This window comes from Melospiza georgiana, chromosome 5, assembly GCF_028018845.1.
Source record: "Melospiza georgiana isolate bMelGeo1 chromosome 5, bMelGeo1.pri, whole genome shotgun sequence".
Lineage (NCBI taxonomy): Eukaryota > Metazoa > Chordata > Aves > Passeriformes > Passerellidae > Melospiza > Melospiza georgiana.
In genome coordinates this window covers 30485636-30506941 of record NC_080434.1, presented here as the reverse complement: position 1 = coordinate 30506941, position 21306 = coordinate 30485636, and the positions used below count along the sequence as shown (strand labels likewise).

General features: G+C 36.9%; 1 protein-coding gene across 2 annotated transcripts in view; it reads left to right on the top strand.

The window, feature by feature from the left end:
* LRBA (LPS responsive beige-like anchor protein) overlaps window positions 1-21306 on the top strand; it is a 368385-nt gene that overhangs the window by 228705 nt on the left and 118374 nt on the right. For both annotated transcript variants that reach the window (XM_058024236.1, XM_058024237.1), the window contains 3 exons: window positions 17293-17410; window positions 18402-18504; window positions 19702-19817. In XM_058024236.1, coding sequence (XP_057880219.1) covers window positions 17293-17410; window positions 18402-18504; window positions 19702-19817 — 337 coding nt within the window. The remainder of the gene's footprint in view (window positions 1-17292; window positions 17411-18401; window positions 18505-19701; window positions 19818-21306) is intronic.

The following is a 21306-nucleotide window of genomic DNA, read 5'->3' as shown; positions in this document are numbered from 1 at the left end:
CAGAGGCTGCACGGAATCAATGGTGTGATGGAGCTCCATGTGCTTCTGACACAGAAGGGGTGGCAAAGCACCTTTTGGGGTGGGATTTTGTGCTGAGACACTGAACCAATTCATGGTGTTATTCCCCAGACAGGGAGGGCTGCCTGCTGGCAACAGATACAGGAGTTCAATGTGTAAACTCTGATAAGGCTGACATGTAATTTGTGTTACAGTTTGATGGTTAATTGTATATAAAGCAGGAGCCTTCGCAGATCTTTCACTGAGAGCCCTTAATTGGGAGAAGTAAACCCATGTCATTAAGAGTATATCCTTTAAGGAGAAAGAAGGTAACTTTTTTTAATTAAGCATTTGCTTGATTTTGGTGCTTTTGGTTTTGAATACTTCCTTTTAATATTGTGGAATTAGGCCAACAGTCTCAATTGCTTTTGTCACAAGACAAAAATTTTTTTCCAAGCATCACATGTAAAACATCTATCTTTTTTATTTTGAGCTTTTTCTCTAATAGTTAAGTATGTTGAAGAGTAATTAGAGTTAACTGTCTTCACAAAATCTGTCTACTGGGATGTGTAACCAAAATATTTGAATAACTAGGATTTTGGCAATATTTGTAACTTTTCAGCCAATTACAGTCATATCCCTTTCTGCAGGTAGAAAAAATGACATGAAATTTGTTGTTAAAAATTTAGCTTTGAACCTAAGATTGTCTTAGAAGGAAATCATGGATGCTCTCTGCTTCTAGTATGAGAGAAGTTATCTACTTGGCTAGATGTAAGCATTTTATGGAAGACATTGCAGAGGCACTTGGATTTGCCATTTATAATTTTTTGTCACTAAAGAACACAGCTATATTGGAGTACACATGTTAGTATATTATAATTTGTCTTATTTGGGGTGTTTTTATCCCAGAAAGGTATAATCTTTGCAGTTGGATGATTCTTGGAAATTATTATGAAGCAGAACTAACTGGCTGAGTTGTTTCTTCTGCAGTGTATTCCTATAGCTGGCAAAGAGCAACTGTGCTGGAAAACACCTGTGCAGTGGCAATGACAAGGTATTTTCAGAGGCACAAAAGCACACAGTGGTTCCTGAAACTGAGAGGAGGGTTCCACCACCCCATTAATGCCAGTGGGATCTGGCACAAAGAATTGATTTGGGGCTGTTTAATCCTTTTTTCCAACATCCTGGGCTGCATTAAAAAAGTTGTGACCAGCTGGTTGAGGGAGGTGATTCTCCCTGTCTGTTCTGCCCTTGTGAGACCTCACCTGAAGTAGTGTCCAGGTCTAGAGTCCTCAGCACAGGAAGGATGTGAATCTTTGGGAGCAGGTCCAGAGGAGGGCTGTTACAGTGATCAGAGAGATGGAAGAAAACAGGCTGGGATTTGGGCCTGGAGAATAGAATGTTCCAGGGACACTTTAGAGCAGCCTTCCTGCACCTAAGCAGGGCTTGAAAAAGGAGAGAGAATGAGAGAATGAGGATCAATTTAAAATGATAAGAGGAAAGCTGTAGATGAGATGCTAGGAAAAAATTCTTTTCGCAGGGGATAGTGAGGCACTTGAATAGGTTGCCCAGAAAAGTTGTGGATGCCCATCCTTAAAGGTGTTCAAGGCAAGGCTGGATGGGGCCCTGAGCAAACTGATCCAGTGGGTGGCATCTTTGCCAACAGTGGAGTTAGATACAGGTGATTTTAATCACAGAATGACAGAATATTTTAGGTTGGAAGGAACCTCCGATCACCAAATCCAATGTTTGCCTGATCACCACATTGTCAACTAGAGCATGGCACTGACTGCCGTGTCCATAAAGGTGCTTTCCAACCCAAGGCATTCTGAGGTTTTCCTGAGGAGTCAAGGTAAGGAACTTACCTAACAGGAAACTTTTCTTGCATGGATTCTTGCAAGGGTAATTCCCTGAGCCAACTGCCTCTGTGCCCATAGGAGCATTAATGGCAGGAGCAAGAAGGCAGCAGGACCACAGGGTGCAGCCATTCTCGTGGCTGCCACCTGCTGTGGTGCCATAGCCATAAACTCCACCCACAGGCAAATGGTAACTGCTGGATTGGGATTTTTACTGAGATCCTTTACATCGGTTGGAAACTTAAATGGAGTGTGTTGGGACAAGAATCACAGAAGTGGAGAGTTCAGCCCTTTCAGAGATAAATAATCTTGTTATCAGGAACAGTGTCCTTTGGGGAGAAAAGGTCTGGTTTTTAAAAATAGAGTAAGATATATATATATATATGGTATTGTCAATTGCCACTGATTTCTACTGCTGTTTTAATGTAATATTTTTGTGGATTTTGTAAAAAGTGCACATATATATTTGTTGTTTTGGGAATGATCCTAATTACTCTTTTGGCAGTTTGACATCCTTCTGTGTATGTTGGATACAACATCATTTATATATTGTCTCTGGACCGCTTTTCAAACACAGATCCTAAAGCCAAGGATTCCTACTCCAGAGAATAAAAGCTCATTGATATCTCAAGTCATGTCCTTATGTAGAAGTCAGTTGTTTCTTCTAACTTAGTGCTGAAATGTTAAAGCTGCTCCGTCCCCTGTTCCTGGGTAAAAGTTGAGTTTTCTACCATTCCCAACCCATTTCTTGTAGTGCTCACAGGATAGTGATCAGACATTACTGGTATGAGGCTTCCCCCTTGAGAAAGGAAAGGCATTAGTGTGTAAATATTGAATTTTTACTGAGTCTGTGATAGCATCCAGGACTTCATTCCTGTAATCTTAGTGAAGTAGTGAAGGGCTATATGATCTCTATGGCTGCAGGTGCACCACTGCTATTTAAAAACTGCTTTAATTATGCCTATTGCGTGTGAAAATGTTTCTTTTATGTCGTTGTATGTCTTGCATTTAGGCAACATGGTGCAGAGATGTTTTTTTCTCCTCTGGAGAAAGTGTTCTGGACAGATAAATCTTGGAAAGTAAGAGTTAATTTTTACTTTTTAAAAATTATGCCTTATTTTTTTATACTTTCAGACTTTTCATTTTTAATTATTTTCAGGTCTAGTATTCCAGTCCTTGGTCCTGCAGTTTAAGCCTAGACATAACCAGTTAGTACTGTTAGAAAAGTCTTACAGGAGTCCTGATTAAAGGATTTTGATGAAGTAATTAAAATATTAGTTAGGTTAATTTCTTTCTTTGGCCTGTCTGTGTTTGTTGCTTCTTAGCATTATGGAGTTTGGGAAACATCATACAAGCATTATCATTCATCTACATATTGGAGCCAGATTTTTTTAATCTGCTTTTCAAGAGATTCTAGTGTTAATTTTCTGAACTGTTTGCAAAGCTGCATAATGTTTTGATTTATTTTGTTTGTTTTATTTTATATTTATTGCCAAATGTCATGTTCATAAAATGTAAAATCATACGATGTAGTGTCTCTGGAAATTCTCTTGGCATATTCCATCTAAATTACTTTAAACAACTCTATCAGATTGCTGTTTTCAAAAAGAACTGAATAATTACTATCCTGAATTCCAACAATATACACAGGTTTGCTGGAGAGAGGAGTAGATAAAGCATATGTTAACATGACTTCTGCAATAAACGGTCTCTCTATACAGTTTGCAAATAGCAATTATAATTTCATGTTAATAAGATGCAGGAAAATGTGCTGAAGGAACAGTGCTTTGCTGCTTTTGTCACAGTTTCATCAAACTGATTTTGTCAGCACTGGAGCATAACCCTTGCCACATCAGTTTGAGTGCTCATTAGGCAGCCGATTTGTCTGAATCCTCATTAATTTGATTAACTCATTTACTTATGGATGGTGACATGTTATGTGGTACAGGAATGGTGGTTAGAGACTGGAATCAAGACTCTCCTTGACTTTGTTAGCATTCAGTTTGCATTTGTTTCTGCAATAAGCTGCTGCATTCGAGCACTACAGCAACAGTAATTTACATTTTGCAGAAGTGCAGCATCAGTTGAAGGGTTGAACTTATATTGTGTAAACTTACATTGCACCTCTGTCAGTCAACTACAGACAGCAGTTTAGGAGCTTTGTAGGTTTATAGCCTGCTCCAATTCCATATTTATTTCACTTGGGTACTAGACTTTCTCATAAGAACCCAAACAGCTCAGTCATACATCTGGTTTAATGTAAATTAAATAACAAAAGGGAAACAAGTAGAAAACATCCTCAGTTAACACATTCAGAAGAGGGAGATGTTGTTAAGCAGGGATACTTAAAGCACTTTTCTGAAGGATAGGTTTCAGAAAAATGATCAAAATGGAAAAAAGAAATCGGTCAATGATTTAGATCAAATTCTGTGTATTCACAGTTTAGAAATTTATATTTTTACAATTTGATATGTTGATATGCCTCTAATATTTTAAGGTGCTGACTGTGTGCAGTTTTGGATGCCAGCCACTATTTTGGTGGTCATATGTGAAACTGGAAAAGAAAATTTAAGCATGTGGGGTTTAACGAATAATAAAATGTTTTGTATGAATTCAGTGACTCTGAATTTGAGTGGATGGCAAGCACAGTAACTCATCTGTGTAATTTTGAGTTGAGATCAAATTTAATTTGGGATAGCTCAAGAAACAGTGGAGTATTTCAAATGTTGTGAAGATGAAGAAGGTTGAGTTCTTGAGCAGCCAAATAATTTATTTTTGGTGAGAATTGCATTTGCAATTCTAGGGCTGAATGTGCAGCACAAAGATTCCCTGTGCTGTGGTGAAGCAGAATGCTTTTTGTATTACTGGAGTACCAAACAAGCCTCCTCCTGGGCTGTGGCAGTATTGGAGAACCACAGTTTGCAAACACAGGGCAGAAGTCTTTCTCTCTAAGTGCAGGACCAGAAGTAACAGTCAGCTACATGTTGGCAAAACTACAAGAAAATAGAACCCAAAATGCTTTCAAAGATGAAAGAAGAAGCTTGCAAATTTTCAATGAAACTAGCAACTATCTATGGTAGTGAGTCAGACTAGAACCATTCCGTCTCCTTCTGCCCTGCATTATTGTCCTTCTCCCTGCCCTAGGAAGAATATCTGAATACCTGTTGAACTCCAGCTTTACCCTCAACCATAGTCCTTGGAGAAAGGAGGGATTGGCAAGGCAGCAGGAAATGGCTGGGGATTGATGAGATGCCGTGTTTGCAGGGCAGTCACCTGCAAAAATCCTTGGGAAACTGCAGCTTGAATGGAAGCTGGTAGAGCAGGAGAGAGGAAACAGTGTTGGAATTGTTTGGGGAGTAAGACAAATTTTTAATGGACAGGAGAGTTGGGGAAAAAAGGTAGGCCATTGAGGGAACTGTAAAAGTGTTTTTTCAATTTACTATAAGTTAACTAGAGCTTTACTTTAGACTAAGGTGTAATTGTTGCTTCATTTTTAATAGTCATTAAAATGTGTGCATTTATTTATGCACTCTAAAACTAACTATTGAAAGCTTTTTGATAGTAAACAAATACTGTTTCCCCTGTTCAATCTTCTTGTCCCAAAGTTAGGATTGATGATGTTCTTAGGTTTCTTGTAAGGTTATACTAAGTTAATAATAAATTTCTGTAGAATTGAAATGAGATCAAGCATGGGAAAATACCCTGTCATTGTAACAATTGCACAGTGTTTGTGTTTGTATTGGTTTATTTGCATATGCAGTTTTACTGAGTCAGTCAGACTAGTCTTGTTTCATTGAGAATGTGAACAAAGTGCAGGAGATCTTGCATCCTTTCTGTAAAAGAGACTACTGTCACTGAAAAAAATAGAGCTATAATTTCACCCACTCTTTTATATTTTTTGGGAGGAAACAGCTCCAAACACATCATATTTGGGAACTTCTTTATACTAGATGGGCTCTTCTAAAAATGTCATTTATTTTAGTTTACCAATATATGCCTGTATTTGGAATGATGGAGAGAGTTTACCGAAACAAATTCTTTGACTTCTGTTTCAATTCTGTGGAATCATACCATAGAATATTTGCAAAGTGCTGCAAATATAGAACACAGCTAATATTCAAACAGGAGGCTGGCGATCAGAGTTGAATTACTGGGCTCTAAATTTTTCTACATCCACCTCTTTTCCTCCTTCACTTGCTCTGACAGTTACAGACCGTTTCTCTAATAGGGCTTGCATTTGAAGATAAGCCTGCATGTAAACAAATTAACTTTTCTTAAATGGAGAGCCATTTCATCTGCAATAATATACCAATTCATAAACTATCAGAAGCATATTTAAAAAAAAAAGAAAAAGATAAATGACCCATTGTATAACACTTACTATTAGGCAGACTAGATGTCCCTGTGTTCTGGGAGATAAGGCTCTTGTATTATTACACCCTAATAAAATGAGTTAATGTTTTAGTATCAGAGATAAAAGGACAGTTGGATATATTTAATAACCAAACTGAGAAACACTTAATTTTAGTTGTCTGTAGCAATATAACACAAATTCCCCTGTAAAACAAATTGCACTTTTGGAATATACTTTAATGTGCATTCGACAAAGGAGAAAATGAGGTGATTGAAGTTCAATTTGTAGCATGTTATTAACCATTTCCGCTTGACTAGATGTGTAAAAGGATAATGGATGAGGGTTTTATTATTGCCTTTCTGCTAAAATGAAGTGGTGTAAAAGATAAGGTGATGAGATTAATGAACATAAGGAAAAGGCGTAATCAATCAAACTCCAACGGGGTGATGAGATGACAGTACTTAAGATTTGCAAGGATTTTAAAAGTGGATTTTATCAACACCGACATTTTGTTTGGGTGCAATGCTAAGAAGCAGATACTTGCCAATTTCTGTTATTTTTTGGTGGGTTCAATTACTACTGTATGTTTGAAGCTTCAACAATTAATGTAACAGATTAAAGTTAAGGCTTTGTTAAATTTAAAATTCCTATTAAAATCCCCTATATGGTTATTAAAGGGGATTGAGCAAGGAAGGATGTTTTGTCAAGCAGGAAAGATGTTTTATTGATCAGTTTATCAGTTCTTCACTGGTGGAGCACTCCTAGATGTGTCTGGATGAGTTATTTTTAGTCTGTACTGCTGCCCCAAGTTTTGCATCCAAGTCATTTCAGCATTTCAGTCACTGGTTTTCATGTGCTCAAGGAAGAGTGAGAAATGCTTTCCTTGCCCTGTAATAAGTTCTCAAACATGAAACTCTACAAGATTTCAACTTCCAACTCCCCAAACAGAAAATTGATTATCTTGTAGTGATAAATCTACTAAAGTTCGTAGCTGTAAATGTGTTCCTCTTTGTAGGTGAGGTATTTTATACTTCAGATCTCAAATCTTCTTTTCTCTAACACATATCTTAAAATTGTTACCCATTTGAATGCCTATAATGCTAATATGCTATGGGAATAATTGATTACAGGTTTTTTTTACTTGTAAGTACTTCAGATAGAGAAAACCCTAAAGGTAGATCTACTGCCTTAAAATACTTTTTTTTTTTTTTTTAAAGAATAGAAGAACATTGAGTTCCACACCAAAAATCACTTAAGAGCTGCAAACACCACTAGAAAATCTAATTTTCTAATGCCTTTAGTTTTCTGCTCCTTTTAAAAAGCCCTACACCTTTTTCAAAATGTGGACTTGACTAGGAGGGAAGCTGCTATCCAGTTATGGTCTTTTCCCTACTTGAAAAAATATTTAAGAAGGGCTCCCACTTTCTTTCAAATGTGGTAAATTGATTTGATAAAAGTTGCCTATTAGAAGGCTGCCTTAATTTAGTTTTGTAAATGAAACATGCATGAGCAGGATAAATTGCTGTATTTTTGCAAGGAACTTGGTTCTTGGCAGCACTTCGGTCAGGATGGATAGGATATTGCTATGGGGTTAGGATTTCCTAGAGAAGCAGTTGAAAATGCTTTTCCCTCTTGGCTTCAGCATTTATGAAACACTGTTAGGTACTGGCTGGAAACTGGGGCTTTGTCAATACTCCCACATTAGACTTGAGTTTTTCTGGCTCTTCAGAAAACTTTCAGTTTTGCAAAACAGCATCATGAGTTTGAAAGATAAATGCATAACATAGCCCAGATTAAAATTCTTCACAAGAGCTAATATTTTCACATAGACTTACTGCCCTCTCTCCTCCTGTCATCTGCAGAATTCTTTGATAGACTTATTTTTTATTGGGCCCTCAGGAGTGGCAAGTTTTAGATTTAATACCCCAGGGGGAATGGCAAGGCAAATCATGTTGTTGGATCAATTGTTCAGCTATCCCCAGACTGCTGTCTGTGTATCTGTTACACTTGAATCACATTTTCAAGCCTTTCTTATCAATCATTTGGACTAGAAATGCAGTTTAATTTTCTGTTGCATTTTTAAGCTGAAATAAGGGTTATGTTCTTGTTCTGTTACCCCAGAATCATAGATATGGTTGTAGAGCTCACATTAGTTGTGCCCCTGGCTTGCTTAACCTTAGGAAAGGATCCTTTCTTGCAGGAATGCATTAAAACTGAATTTATTTTACATTAGTTTAGCATGTACTAAGATGAATTTCAGCAGTTGTTGCATAAAACCTCCTCTTCACATGGCTGCTTTTTTTCCTTTAACAACATGGGGTAAGTTTTAATTGGACACATTATTTCTATGGGTGATCTTATGGGGTTTTCCTTTGCAGTCACAGGCCATAACAAAACCTTGTTCCATGATTTATTTCAGTCAATTCTTTCTTCTGAGAAATTAATCTACTTTTACAGGAATAGGGGACAAATGTAAGAATACAGACACAAAATATGAAGTATACTCATGTAGGACTTTGTTATAAAAAGGAGCACATAGGAGACGTCCTTTGATAACTAAGAACATTTCCTCTATTTTGTTGTCATTTGGCTTTGGTTTACAGTAAATGAACTTGCAGTGAGTGGAGAAGGGCTTGGGCAGTGAAGGGTTTTATAGCAGTTCTGTGCTATCTTCTTTCCCAGATTCTGAGGGCAAGAGGGACAATGTGTTCAGTATTGTATACGGTCCTGGGCATCCCAAATGAGGCAGAGGTACATCAGCCCCTGCAGCTGCCCCACTTGATTGGAAGGGAATTTGGTTCCTGCAGCGCTTGAGAGTCTCTGCAGCACAAAGGTGGCATTGAGCCATTTTTGCATCCACACCCTTTGCAAGGGGCACCTTGTGTGCCACATCTCTCACAAAACACAGTGCAGAATCTTGTAATGTGAATGACTGGCTTGGCAGCTCTAGAGTCTGACTTTTCTCTTTGCCTTCAAGAGGCACATCTGTTCTTCTATGTATGGGCTTGCTTCCCATTAATGAGCTGATCAGATGCAGTGTTTCTTGATGACTGGTATTCCAGCTTCCTGCCAGATGTGTGGGGGAGTTTTTGTTTTTGTTTTGTTTCTGATGAAGGGATATGAAGGTCAGCTTACAGGTCACTGATTTAAAAAAAAATAATCATTTTTTGGCATTGAAACTTATTTTTTCATTGCCCATTTGCTTTCTGCTCCTCCTCTCCTGCAAGATCAGATGGAAGCAGCAGACACTGGACAGCTGCCAGTGTTGCAGGTGTAGTGCTTCCTTCTTGGTTGTAGTTGCTGCTTCCACGTGCACGTGTTCTGACTGGAGAGACCTTTGCTGGATACATGGAGAAGCAGCCCATGGGAGAAGTCATATCCTGAAAGTGCTGAAATAGGCAGGTGCAGGGCGCCAGTGGAAATCTGACATGACTATTCTCATTTGCTGTTCCAAATACAAATTTGAAGAGTCATTCATAGCAAACATGAGCCTTATTTTTCTAAAACAGAGGCTCCCCAGGCCAGTGATCACAGTACCAGTCTGACAGAACTCAAAAAGTGTTTGGACAATACTCCTGGGCACAGGGTGTGGCTCTTGGGCATATCCTGTGGAGGGCTGGGAATTGGACTTCAATGGTTCTTGTGGGTCTCCTCCAACTCAGGATATTCTATGATTAAAAAAAAAAGAAATTCAATGTCTAAATATCTTTAAGAGACAGCAAAACAAAGATGGCTCCTGCATTGTTTTCTGTGCTCTGCCTTGGAGATGCTTGCTCCTTTTTCTTTTTTCTTACATTTCACCATACTTAGTCAGTAATACTGCTGTGGATTCAAGCTGCTGTGAGTCTGACAATTTGCGTAATTTCAGGCTCTGTACTTGTTAAAGATCCACCAATAGTCTGATAAAGACCATCCTCCAGGACTTTTTGGCACTAGGAATTTTATAAAAGGAGGGGACCAACCAGACCTTAAACTTCAAAGAACTTAAAACATAGGAAAAACCCAAATCTACAACCTTTTTGTCATTATATTAAAAAAAAAATCTCCGCTTGATTCCTTTTAACTATTTTTCTGGCACTTCCATCTTTGAACAAGGGAAAGCGCTTTTTAGGGCTTGTTTTAAAATCCTTTTTTTTAAATTACAGTAGTGTTACAACGTCATCATATGGTTTTGAGCCACTAGTCCTGTGTTGTCTTACTTCTACTAGGAAAATTTCTGTACAATTTGTATTTTCAAAATATGGATCATGGTTATACTTATCACCTTGAAAACATAATTTTCTTTTTTTAATTGGGAATACCAGATTCTGGGCAGTGTTCTGAAAGCTTTTGAGGTTAAAATTTAAAAGATTTCTTATTTTATAACCTCCTTTTCAATAATAAAACATTTTCATAATAAATTCTGAATTTGTATTTCCTTTTTTTTTTGTTAACTCACAAGGAGATGGGAAGACAAATTAATTGTTCAGTTTTTGCAGAGTGACAATTTGGAACATCTAAAGCTTCCTGTTCTTTGTCTTTTAGTTTTCTGCATTTATAAACTTGAAGGTGAGCTAACTAACAAGGTAGCAACAGTTGTGGTGATGCAAAGTTATGCAGCAAAATAGGAGAGCTGTGAAGGACTTTTTGAAGCCATTTGGACACCTGCTTCTCAGCTGGAGAGATAAAATGATGGCAAAGGGATTTTTCCCAGCTAGTTTTTCAAAATTCTGTCTCACACAGGGTAATGATCATGGAATGCACCACTGCACCATTCATTACTACAAAGTCTTAATACTGGTAATACTTAATTTCAGCATTTTTGATGAATATTCCACTATTTAATATCATCAGCTTCTTTTGACAGCTTCTACACAGTGAGAAATCACTTCATGGAATTCTGCTCACTGATGCTTAAGCTCTCTTGAGCTTTTGCCGGTAGTGTCATTTTTTCAATGTATAAAAAACGAAATCAAAACAAGCTTTTTTAGTATTTGCACTGTGTCTGTTTAACTGATGGAATTCATTGACACATTAAATCCTGAAGTTGCATGATTTAATGCAGTCCAAAAAGACTAGGTTGAGTTATTTCTAAATGATGGAAAGATTCTTGGTTATGATTTGTTGTCTGTATCATTTTACATACCAGGTATATGAAGTCTGTGTATGTGTGAACATCAGTGCTGTAGCAAATAGCATAAACAGGTAACCCTGGGAGAGGAAAAATGTTGCTCTTCTCCAGGTGATGTAAACATCTGTATGAGCCTTTTGTATCTACCTCTTGAGGAGCAGATGCAGCTAGCTCTTAAATCAGAGTGTAACTAAATCAAGATATCAGTCAACTCCTACAAGAATCTGTGAATTCTTGCAATTCTGGCTCCTTTTTTATCATAAATAAGCCTGCTGTTGTATTTTGCAAAGAAAGTAATAACTTCATGTCCTTAACCTTGCAGGGCTTGGACAGTCACCCTAACCTGTATTAATTTTCTACTTTTTAAACTTGCACTATCTGAGACTGCATAATTTACCTTGCATAATTGTCTTTAGCAATCAGAAATTCCTGTTCTTTGGGTTAATTAAATGTTTTCTGATAGTGGTAATGAACCCCTGCTCTCTAAAACCCAGCAGGGTTAATCAAGAGGGACAAAAATTGTTTATGAGACCCAGTTGAAGGAAGTAAGAGAGTTGGTACTAAATCTGCTAACATTGTTTGCAGATATATGTGAGGTGTTTAGAACCATGTAGTCAAATCAGAAAAGTTCTGAAATACAGGCTCCCTCAGTAATTTTATTTCCAAGTTAGATTGGGATAATCAGGAAGAAAGTTAGTAGAAGATCACTTTAAGAAAATTTAGATTGCACACAGATTTTTTCACACTGAAGTACAGCTTAAGTGGCAGGATAAAGGGAGAATATATAGTTGTGCATTCCTTTGTTTTAGTAATCTGGGAAGTATTTTTCATGCTATCATATATGTACTGATCTGTGGTCTGTGACAGTTAGACTTTATTCTTATTATTCCTCTTATTTCCAAGCACATGGTGTTTCTTTTTTTATTGTGTAGAGAGAAATTATTTCAGAACTGAATGGATCTAGAAGCAGAACTAAATCCTTACAAAAGATTAAACTATTTACAGGTCCTGAGGCCTTAAGGTGTTTTAGGCTAATATAAACAACATAATGTGAAATGGGAATTTCAGTTTGTGGTAAATCTGTCTGTCCCCAGCAGCTTCAGATAAAATAATTCTATCCTTCTCGTGCACATCAATTTGCTACTTGGCGGTTCATGTATCAAAGAGCATTCTGTGAAAATATCAATATCATTGGTTAATATAAATGAAATTAATTTTTAAAGCTGGGCTAAAGGTTGACATCTGAAAAATTACATTACTTTGCAGAAGAGAAATTTCTGTCTTCCAGTGAAATTTCAGGTCATAAGGGCAAGTAATTTTCACAATCTTCAATGGGAACCAGTGAAATATGAACTTCATTGTCACCTAGCCCCAAAGCGATAAGATAAAATGAGCTGATACATCATTTGCTGTGGTTTTATCATCTCCTTCAGTAATTGGAAGAGAAAACATAAGAGTCCTTTACCACCCCCCTCCCCAGTCCCTTCACCACCCACACCCAGGCATAAGCCATTTTGCTCTGATCAATACAAAGGTCACTGAGTATTTATTTATTTATTTTATTTTTTTATGCCAGCTAAAACTGTCTAGTGGAACATTAAAGTAATGAATATGTTTAATTGAGTTTGTCACCCATGAAAATGCTGAACAGGATTGTGTAACAGACTGTGCATGCTCACAGGGGGACTGGCTGCTGCTCACCGCCTGTGGATTTCAGTGGCTGATTTTGTAAATATCTGAGATTTAAAGCAGGCATCTTATTTGTTGTTTCTTTGAGAAACCTAAAATAAACCAATGAACAACTCTGATTTATTGAAGAGCATGCTGATGTTTAAGATTGTTAATAGTCTGATCTAATTCCCTGTGAATTCAGATGTATTTAAACAAAGAGCAGAGCCAGACTCTTTCAGTGTGAATCCCGCAGCCAGGAATTAAATAATACCTGAACAGTAGAATCCTAGGGTCCTCAGATGCAAGGCCGAGGTTAAGGTAGAAATCCAGGTTTCTTGTGAACTGAGTGTCAGATTTTGGAGCCTCTGAGTGCTGTAATTTTGCCTTCCTGACTACAAATAACTCCAAATGACCTAGAATGTTGCTAGAATGTATTTATAAATTTTCTCTCAACTGTAATCAAATTAGAATGTAAGTTAAATGCTCTATATTTTTATTCAGTTTGTTGGGTTTTTTTCTTTGTCTTGCATTAGAACTTATTTAAAATTAGACAAATGTGCATCAGCTTTTTAAATAAGCTATTTAGCTTTTATTTTACTTATGGCAGTTAAGTTGGCTGGCATATTAAAGTAATATAATTATTCAATTACTGTTTCAGTTCTATAACCCATTTGCAGACTTAATTACTTCTAGCCTATTCACATTTTCAAGATCAATAGTACTTTTCTCTAAAATAAAATAAAATATACGATAGCTGATTGGCTTGCTTAACAGGTAAAGCAAAATGTTAATTTAGTCTTCAGTAAAATATTACTTTTCTAATTCAGAAGAGAGCTGCAGTGATTGGGGTGGTTTTTTAACTATTGCTTGAAGTCTTTTACAACAGACATTGTTTATGATAAACATTCAGGAGGGGTTTGAAGAAAAGGTGGAATGGAATGGGGCATTTGTATTAAAAACTGAAAAATCACAGAATAGCTTCCAAGTAAATGAGCTTTTTTTATTAGGAAATTAGCAGATACATCACTGTAAATTGTGAGCACTTATTTATGTATGATCTTAATTTGTGGTCAGCCCTGTGCTACCTGAGTTTTCATGCTACTCTGATTTCAGAATCTCCTCCAAGTAGAATTTGAATCTGGCTGCTCTTTACTCACTGATTTCTTAGGGAGTTTCTGACAGCTGTGCAGTGTTGGGGCCATCACCATGAGTACAGAGACTGAGTACAGGTTAGACCTTCATTTCTAATACTTGAAGTGAAAAAAGGGACTTCATTCAAAGGGGGAAGTAATTTTGTATTTTTAGTAATGTTGTCATGATACCTGTTCATCTGGTGTTGCCAAAGTCTAATTACAGAGCAGTCTGATGAGGTTTTTGAAACTGTAGAACTTAACAATTGCCTCATTAGTTTATATGTTTTTAAATGAAGTGGTAAACAGTACAAATTGTCTTTTCTTTTGTAAAGTGTTGTATCTTTTGAAACAAATTAAATGTGCAGTAGATTGAACTTCAGTCTAATTTGTTGAATCAACTGAAATTTTGTGAATACTTTCTCACATGGGGAAGGCAGTATTATTTCTACAGATTAAATTAGATTCTCATTAGTCTCTGCTCCACAACTTGTTCCAAAACTGGTTGTGACAAAGGCAGAAATGAGTTGGTTTTAATCTCAAAATATTGTACGATGGTATGAAGAAGATTGCTGTTCTTAAATTCTCAAGTAGAGCTCTGTGTTGTGTGGCTTATGGGTGAAAACGGGCAAATGCAAAAGTAGTTCTTGAAAGTTGTAGTTCTGATGTCAGAAGCGATAAAAAAAATTTTGTTTGCCAGAATAAAAACGCTGAATTTGATTTGAAGAATGAGCCAGTTTCTGCAACTAGCAGTTTCTAATAATATTTTCCAGGGAGTGAAAGGCTGTGCTGGATTTTCCTGAGGAACACTTGGCCATAGACATGCCAGAAATGTGTTTGTCCCCTGGACCTGTCCCCCGCCCTAGGTGGAGGCAGTGATGAGCGGGCAGCGCTGCGTTGCCATGGCAGCTGCCCTGGCTGGGGTGCTGTCAGTGTGCCCGCAGCTCCAGAGAGCACAGTGTCCCACTGAAGGGCTGCTCCAACCTAATCCAGTTTTAATTGAACTCCAGAGGCTTTGAAGTGAGGCTGCAGAGCAGGCAGAGCCTGCCTCAGCCCAGAATGGAGGCCCTGCTCAGCCCGGCCTCAGCTGCTTCTGTCTCCTGATCAGTTTTGTTAATGAGTGCTTCAGAGGGGCTTACAGCAGTGGCTGTGGTGGTTCTGGGGTGCAGGTCCAGTTCCTGCTGTAAATCCTCTCCCTCTGAATTCAGTTACTTCACCTATTTCATTGGCTCTACGAGGAGCACAATGCAAGCCACCTCTGCTCTTTTCAAGCCGGTGCTTTTCCTTCCAGTTTTGAGGAGGCTGCAGGCAGCAAGCTCTGGGCATCATGTGAGGTTCACAGTCTCACAGAAAATGCTCACTTAATAGGATAAAAGGAATAATTATTTAGAGTGCTGGTTTTACTCACACTATCCACATAGTAAATGTTTGAATTTGCCATGCACAGACCAATGGGGACAAACAGGCTGTTGGGTTTCAATTGTGGCAGAAAAGTGGTTACCACGTTGCTATCTGTCTCAAAAAATCAAACATTGCAATTAGAAGCTCCAGTTTCAGGATCATAAGATGGATAAATATCATCAAAAAGTACCAAGAGATTTCTGTGCATGAGCGCTGCAACTTTGTCTCTTTTGTTACCTCTTTTGATGTTGTATTCTTCGAGGATATTTATATGCATGTGACAAAAACCAAGCACAGTGGTTCTGAGTAGCACCACAGAATTACACAAATCTGCCAATTTGTGTGGATGGGATAGGGGTATATTATGGGAAGTGTCAGTGTGGCCCAAGTCTGTTGGTTTCCCAGTTCCAGAAATGATTAGGAACCATTGATAATCTCTGGTCCTTTCATCACATTTCTAGAATTTTGTACTGGAAGATTTATATAGTTTTTCCTTCTCTTTCTATGTGTGTGTGTTTGCTGGGAGAGAAGGTGGCACTTGTATTGAGGTGAAGATTATTTGCTTTGTATGTTCTGGTCTGTGTTATCAGCTTTTGGTTTGTCAGTCTTGCTTGCTTTTAATTCACAAAACTGGTAAAATATTTTATGCTGTATTGTGTAGTGCTTTCATAATGGTGCATCTGTTCTCTGTGCTACAAAAATACAGGTTTTATTTGTCAATATATGCTACATGCAAGGCAAAATCCTCCTTTGTTAAAAACCTGTAAACAAGTGATTGACTTAATTAACAGTCTTTGTTATGTTAAGGACTTGAATTTCACTTTTTCATTTTTGTACACAATGTATTTATTGCTCAAGTGAAATTGTGGTAAGAATGATGTTAACAAGGATTGCATATGAGTCTCTTTTTCTGTGATGGTTTTCTATTAAGTGCTTTTGTGTTTGCTAAAATTGACAAATCTCAGATTTTCCTTCTCCTATAGTTTGTTAATCTGAGGTACAGAAGTGTCCAGTCTCTCTGTCCTTTAACACTTACATAATTAAGCTTTGAAATGGAAAGGAAAAAGTGAAGCAACAAAGAAACAAAGTGGCTGAGGACTGAAAATGGAATTAGTTTGAATTGTGAAGGCAGACTAAGCATCTGTGTCTGTCAGATGGGATGACAGGAATTGTAACAAGTTACTTTGACAACCGCTTACTCCACAGAGAGATTATGCTGAGTTCATTTGCAGGTTTGTGTTTAACCTTAGCTGACAAAATGATACTTAACCTCTTACACAGCCAACCTTTCTAGTTCCAGAATTAATGAACGCTGCCTTAACGATAAACCTAAGGAACATTTTTTTCTTCAAAGACATTTTTTTCTTGCTTATTTGTTACAGGCCTGTTATTACAACGCTGAAGGGAGTGCAGATGCATCTAATGTTACTAGAAATGCATTTCTGAATACAGTTTTATGCTTTGCTGAAATGCTGAACATTTAATAATGTTTTTGAAACTCTGAAACTGTTAGGAAAAATAGACAGTTGTATTTAAAGGAAAAAAATGCAAACAAATGTTTAAAATATTTAGCATGAATAATAGAATTTAGGAGTACAAGAAATGTATTAGAGATTCATAGCATGATTTGAAGTTTGAGCATATTTTAATTTTGCTGCAGGTTTTGCATGTAATTGGTAGAATCCATGTTTGTGGGTCAAAGAGTTTCTCTTTTGCAAGGTATTCCTGTCCAGCTAACATATTTAAAACATCCTTTCTGTCTGTTTCTCCTAGATTCTGGCATATACAGAAGGACTCCATGGAAAATGGCTCTTCTCAGAGATTCGATCTATCTTTTCCCGACGTTACCTCTTGCAAAATACAGCACTGGAGATATTCATGGCAAATAGAGGTGCATACATGGCAAAATGAGCTTAAAGAAATGACAAGTGTGCATGTGGGGACTTGTGCATTCTCCTTGGATGTTTAGCCATGTCTGCTTTGACATGGATTTGTGTAGATAGAGGAAGGGCTTGGATTAAATGTATCGGTATTTAAGTTACTATTTTTTTGTAATTTAGTTTCTTCTTCCAATTCTCTTTTCAATGATAAATTATGATAAACCATGAAAACTGTGCATTATCAATGCCTCACTTTCATTTATATCCACAGATTTATTTGGCATTCTCTGAGGACTCCTGCTCAAGGCAGTCCTACCTCTGATCTGTTATGCATGAAGGATTTTTGTGTCCCCTTGGAGGGTTGATAGTTTTTAGTTAGACACACCAAGAACAAAAGAAGGAAACAATTTCACTACTGGATTAGACCAGTGACTGCTATGCCTTCATGCTTTATTTAAAATGTAGAACATTGTTTTGGTAATGGTATTGTCCAACAGAATATTAATCATATGCATAAACACTTGTTGTATTCTCTGAAGTCCTAAATGGCCACTGGTGATACATAATTAGATTGTTATTTAGATTTTTAGGTTGCTGTTTCAGAGGTGTCATTCACATGTTTCAGACAAAATAGGAAGATAGTATTTTGAACACTATTTCTAGAAAATGTCTAGAATGTAAATTAGCAAATGTATGAACTAGTTAATACATACATTTTTTAAATTAGTTCTAGACAGTCAATCTGTGCATATAAGTTTAATTTATATTCATAGAGGAAAAAAAATGGAGACCTTGTAAGATGTGCAACAGTGTCAACTTCTGTTGAAATTCCTGTTACTGATATATAAAAGGACTTCTGGAAATTTAAAAAAAAATTATCTGCAGCATCCTGAAGGAAACTTGTCAGATCTGTTGAGCACCTGAGCTTAGGGTTGCATTGTGTTGGTTGAGAAAGCCTGAAATGTGTAAAATCATGCTGTGTTTCTGCTCTTGTACTCACAGTGGGTGTCATGTTCAACTTCCCTGACCAAGCAACAGTAAAGAAAGTGGTTAACTGTCTACCTCGGGTTGGTATTGGTACCATCTTTGGATTACCCCAGACCAGGTATTTTACAATCTGCATTAGTTTTATCTGTCAGCTCTAGGAGTTGTTTTTATTTTCATCAATGGTTTGAAGCATTTAGACCTACTAGTTTACAGAACATGGTGCAGGAAACCCTTAGAGAGGGGTATCTTGATTGTTGTGACTTAAATTTTTAATTTTTAATCAATTTCTGTACATAGAAATGGAATTATAATAGTTTGGGGATGTTTTATGTTGTGTTTTGTAGTTTTTTTATAGAGTCCAGGAAAAAATAAATCCCTTGGATTGCTACTATAGCCACTCTGTAAGAACATCAGGATTTCTATTTACAGAAACAAATTATGTGTGAAAAATTTTAAATGTACATTGAAGACACATTTGCTCAGTATTTCACATCCATTTGTACTGATAAATTTGTTTGCAAAATAATGTAGGTTATTGAAAAAAAACAAACAGTTACAGTTTCCTTGAATGGTTTACCAATACCTGTAAAGATTTTTTAAACTAAAACTACATATATTTTTTTCTTTCCTCCCTAAGTGATGTGGGTTTGGTATTTACAGATGTTTTTGTTATGAACAAAACTGTATTGGGAATTTTATGATAAACTCTTCTCTGTTTGATTTATCACTCCAAGGAATGACTTTACAGTCTTCTTTCACAAACATTAGGAAATCTGGCATCAAATTCTAAAAGTTTGAGTTATTTATGACTAACTCCCCAACACTGCCCAGAATTTAAACCTCAAGAGGATGGACTTCATAATGAAATTCTATCATCTTATCATTGTTTTCCTTTGTTCTTGAGGGATTTAAAAAACCACTCCTTAAAGATGACTTGATTCTTATGTGAAATTCTAAAAGTATTGTAATTTTATTATTTAATGATATTCCATCTCTAAATCTCCAGTAAAATATTTCTGTAATACATCAAGCCATCATGAAGCAGCTGAATTTGCACAGCTGTAAAGATTTCTGTTGGAAAGTTTTCAAATCTTGACATATCCAGCTGTCAGATGCATTAATTCTTTTTATTCTTACTAGATTATAAAACTTTAAAAATGAACTTCAAGTATCCAAGTGGCAGTTTGATCTCCAGAGAAATCGAGCCCAGACCTGGTAGAAAGAATATGTACTACTGCCACTAAAAATCAAGTATGGAAAAAAGGAAGCCCCACCAGTTTTCTCACTATTTTTTTCCAATTTTCTTTGTTTTCAGACGCATTTCTTTGGCTAGTCCTCGACAGATTTTCAAAGCTTCCAACATGACCCAGCGATGGCAGCACCGAGAGATTTCCAACTTTGAATACTTGATGTTTCTAAACACTATAGCAGGTATTGCTAATTATTGTTCATCCAAATGACTGTAATTACACAGAAAAGGAGTTAGCCATGGCACAGTCTCAGCAGCCATGGGGCACAATTTGCTCTTGTAACGAGTAGGTTTTTGTATGTATGATTGTGTCCTGAAAAACTTAACAAAAATCCTCCTAAGTTTACTTCATTCACAATTATATTTATGTTTATGTAAGACTAGAGAGGTATTCATAGCACTGTACTGAGCTGCACTTAAAATCAGAATATCATGACTGTTGTGGGGGGGACAGGAAGTATATAGACTGTTAACTATTTAGTAAAGCCTCAGAAATAGGAACTCCTATGTCTTCAGTATTCTAAGTTTTAATTCTCATAAGTACTATCCTCCCTAAATATCATAGGTACAACAAGATTTCTCCCTAAATATCATAGATGCTGAGATTTCTAGGAAATCTCAGCCAGTGAGCAGAATATTCCTGGAGCCAATAAGTACCACTGTTACAAGGTGCATGGCTGCTCTCAAAAAAGAGTGCAGTGCTTGGATTGCCAGTGCTGCTGTTCTAGGACACCATTAATCCAAACTCAAGCCTAATTTTTATCCACTTATTTTTGTCCTAACCACTCATTCTGTAAACACTGAGCTATATGTGGTTTAACACATCTTACTCCATCAGCTTCTAACCAGCTGGGCTTCAGTTTACTAAGTGGAGGCTGACTGTTGGATCTCATGACATCCCTTTTATTTTCCAACTTATTCTGTCCTCTGAGCAACTTAGAAAATTTCTCAATTTTCAGCTGTTTTCTGTGGTGAAAGGTCTGTTAATTCCCTTTCAGGCTTGGCTCTTGCTAACACCATTGATATAACAAATGCCTGTGCTTGCACTAATTGCATTTTATACAAATGGTCACTTTTGGTGCTTGCTGTAATCAGTCATCAAGTCAGAGGTGCCAGGATGCTGATGGATTTTTAAAAGTAGGGGTCGATCTGCTCGCCTCGTTCCTGCTCAAGCTGAATGAGGCACATCATGTTTTCTATGGCTCCAATGAATGACCCTTTTCAGCTTTAATATATTATTGAAATTATAAATTGAATTCTTGTCTGCTTGGTGTTGGAGGTTAGAAGAACCAAAAAGATAACGTTATGGAAAGAGGGATAGTTGAGTTGTCCATGATAGGGAGTTAAAAGAAAGATGATTACCCCAGTGTCATGTAAGTGGCCTTAATCCTCAATAACAGGTAATGTGCAATAAAGCCAAGTAATTAGGGAAAAACTGACTATATAATTTAAAAATTCTGCAAACCACGATGGAAAAATACTGAGTGGTGTAAGAAAACTGGAAGAAAAAAAATTGTGGTGGAGGTTTAGAAAATGTTTTCTGACAACCTTACAGATTGGGTTGTAAAATAGTATTCCTGGGAAAGTGGTTAGAACCTGTTTTTGGAGGATTTTAAGACCAGGCTGAACAAAATCTCAAGAACATGATGATTGAAGATGATATGAATAAAT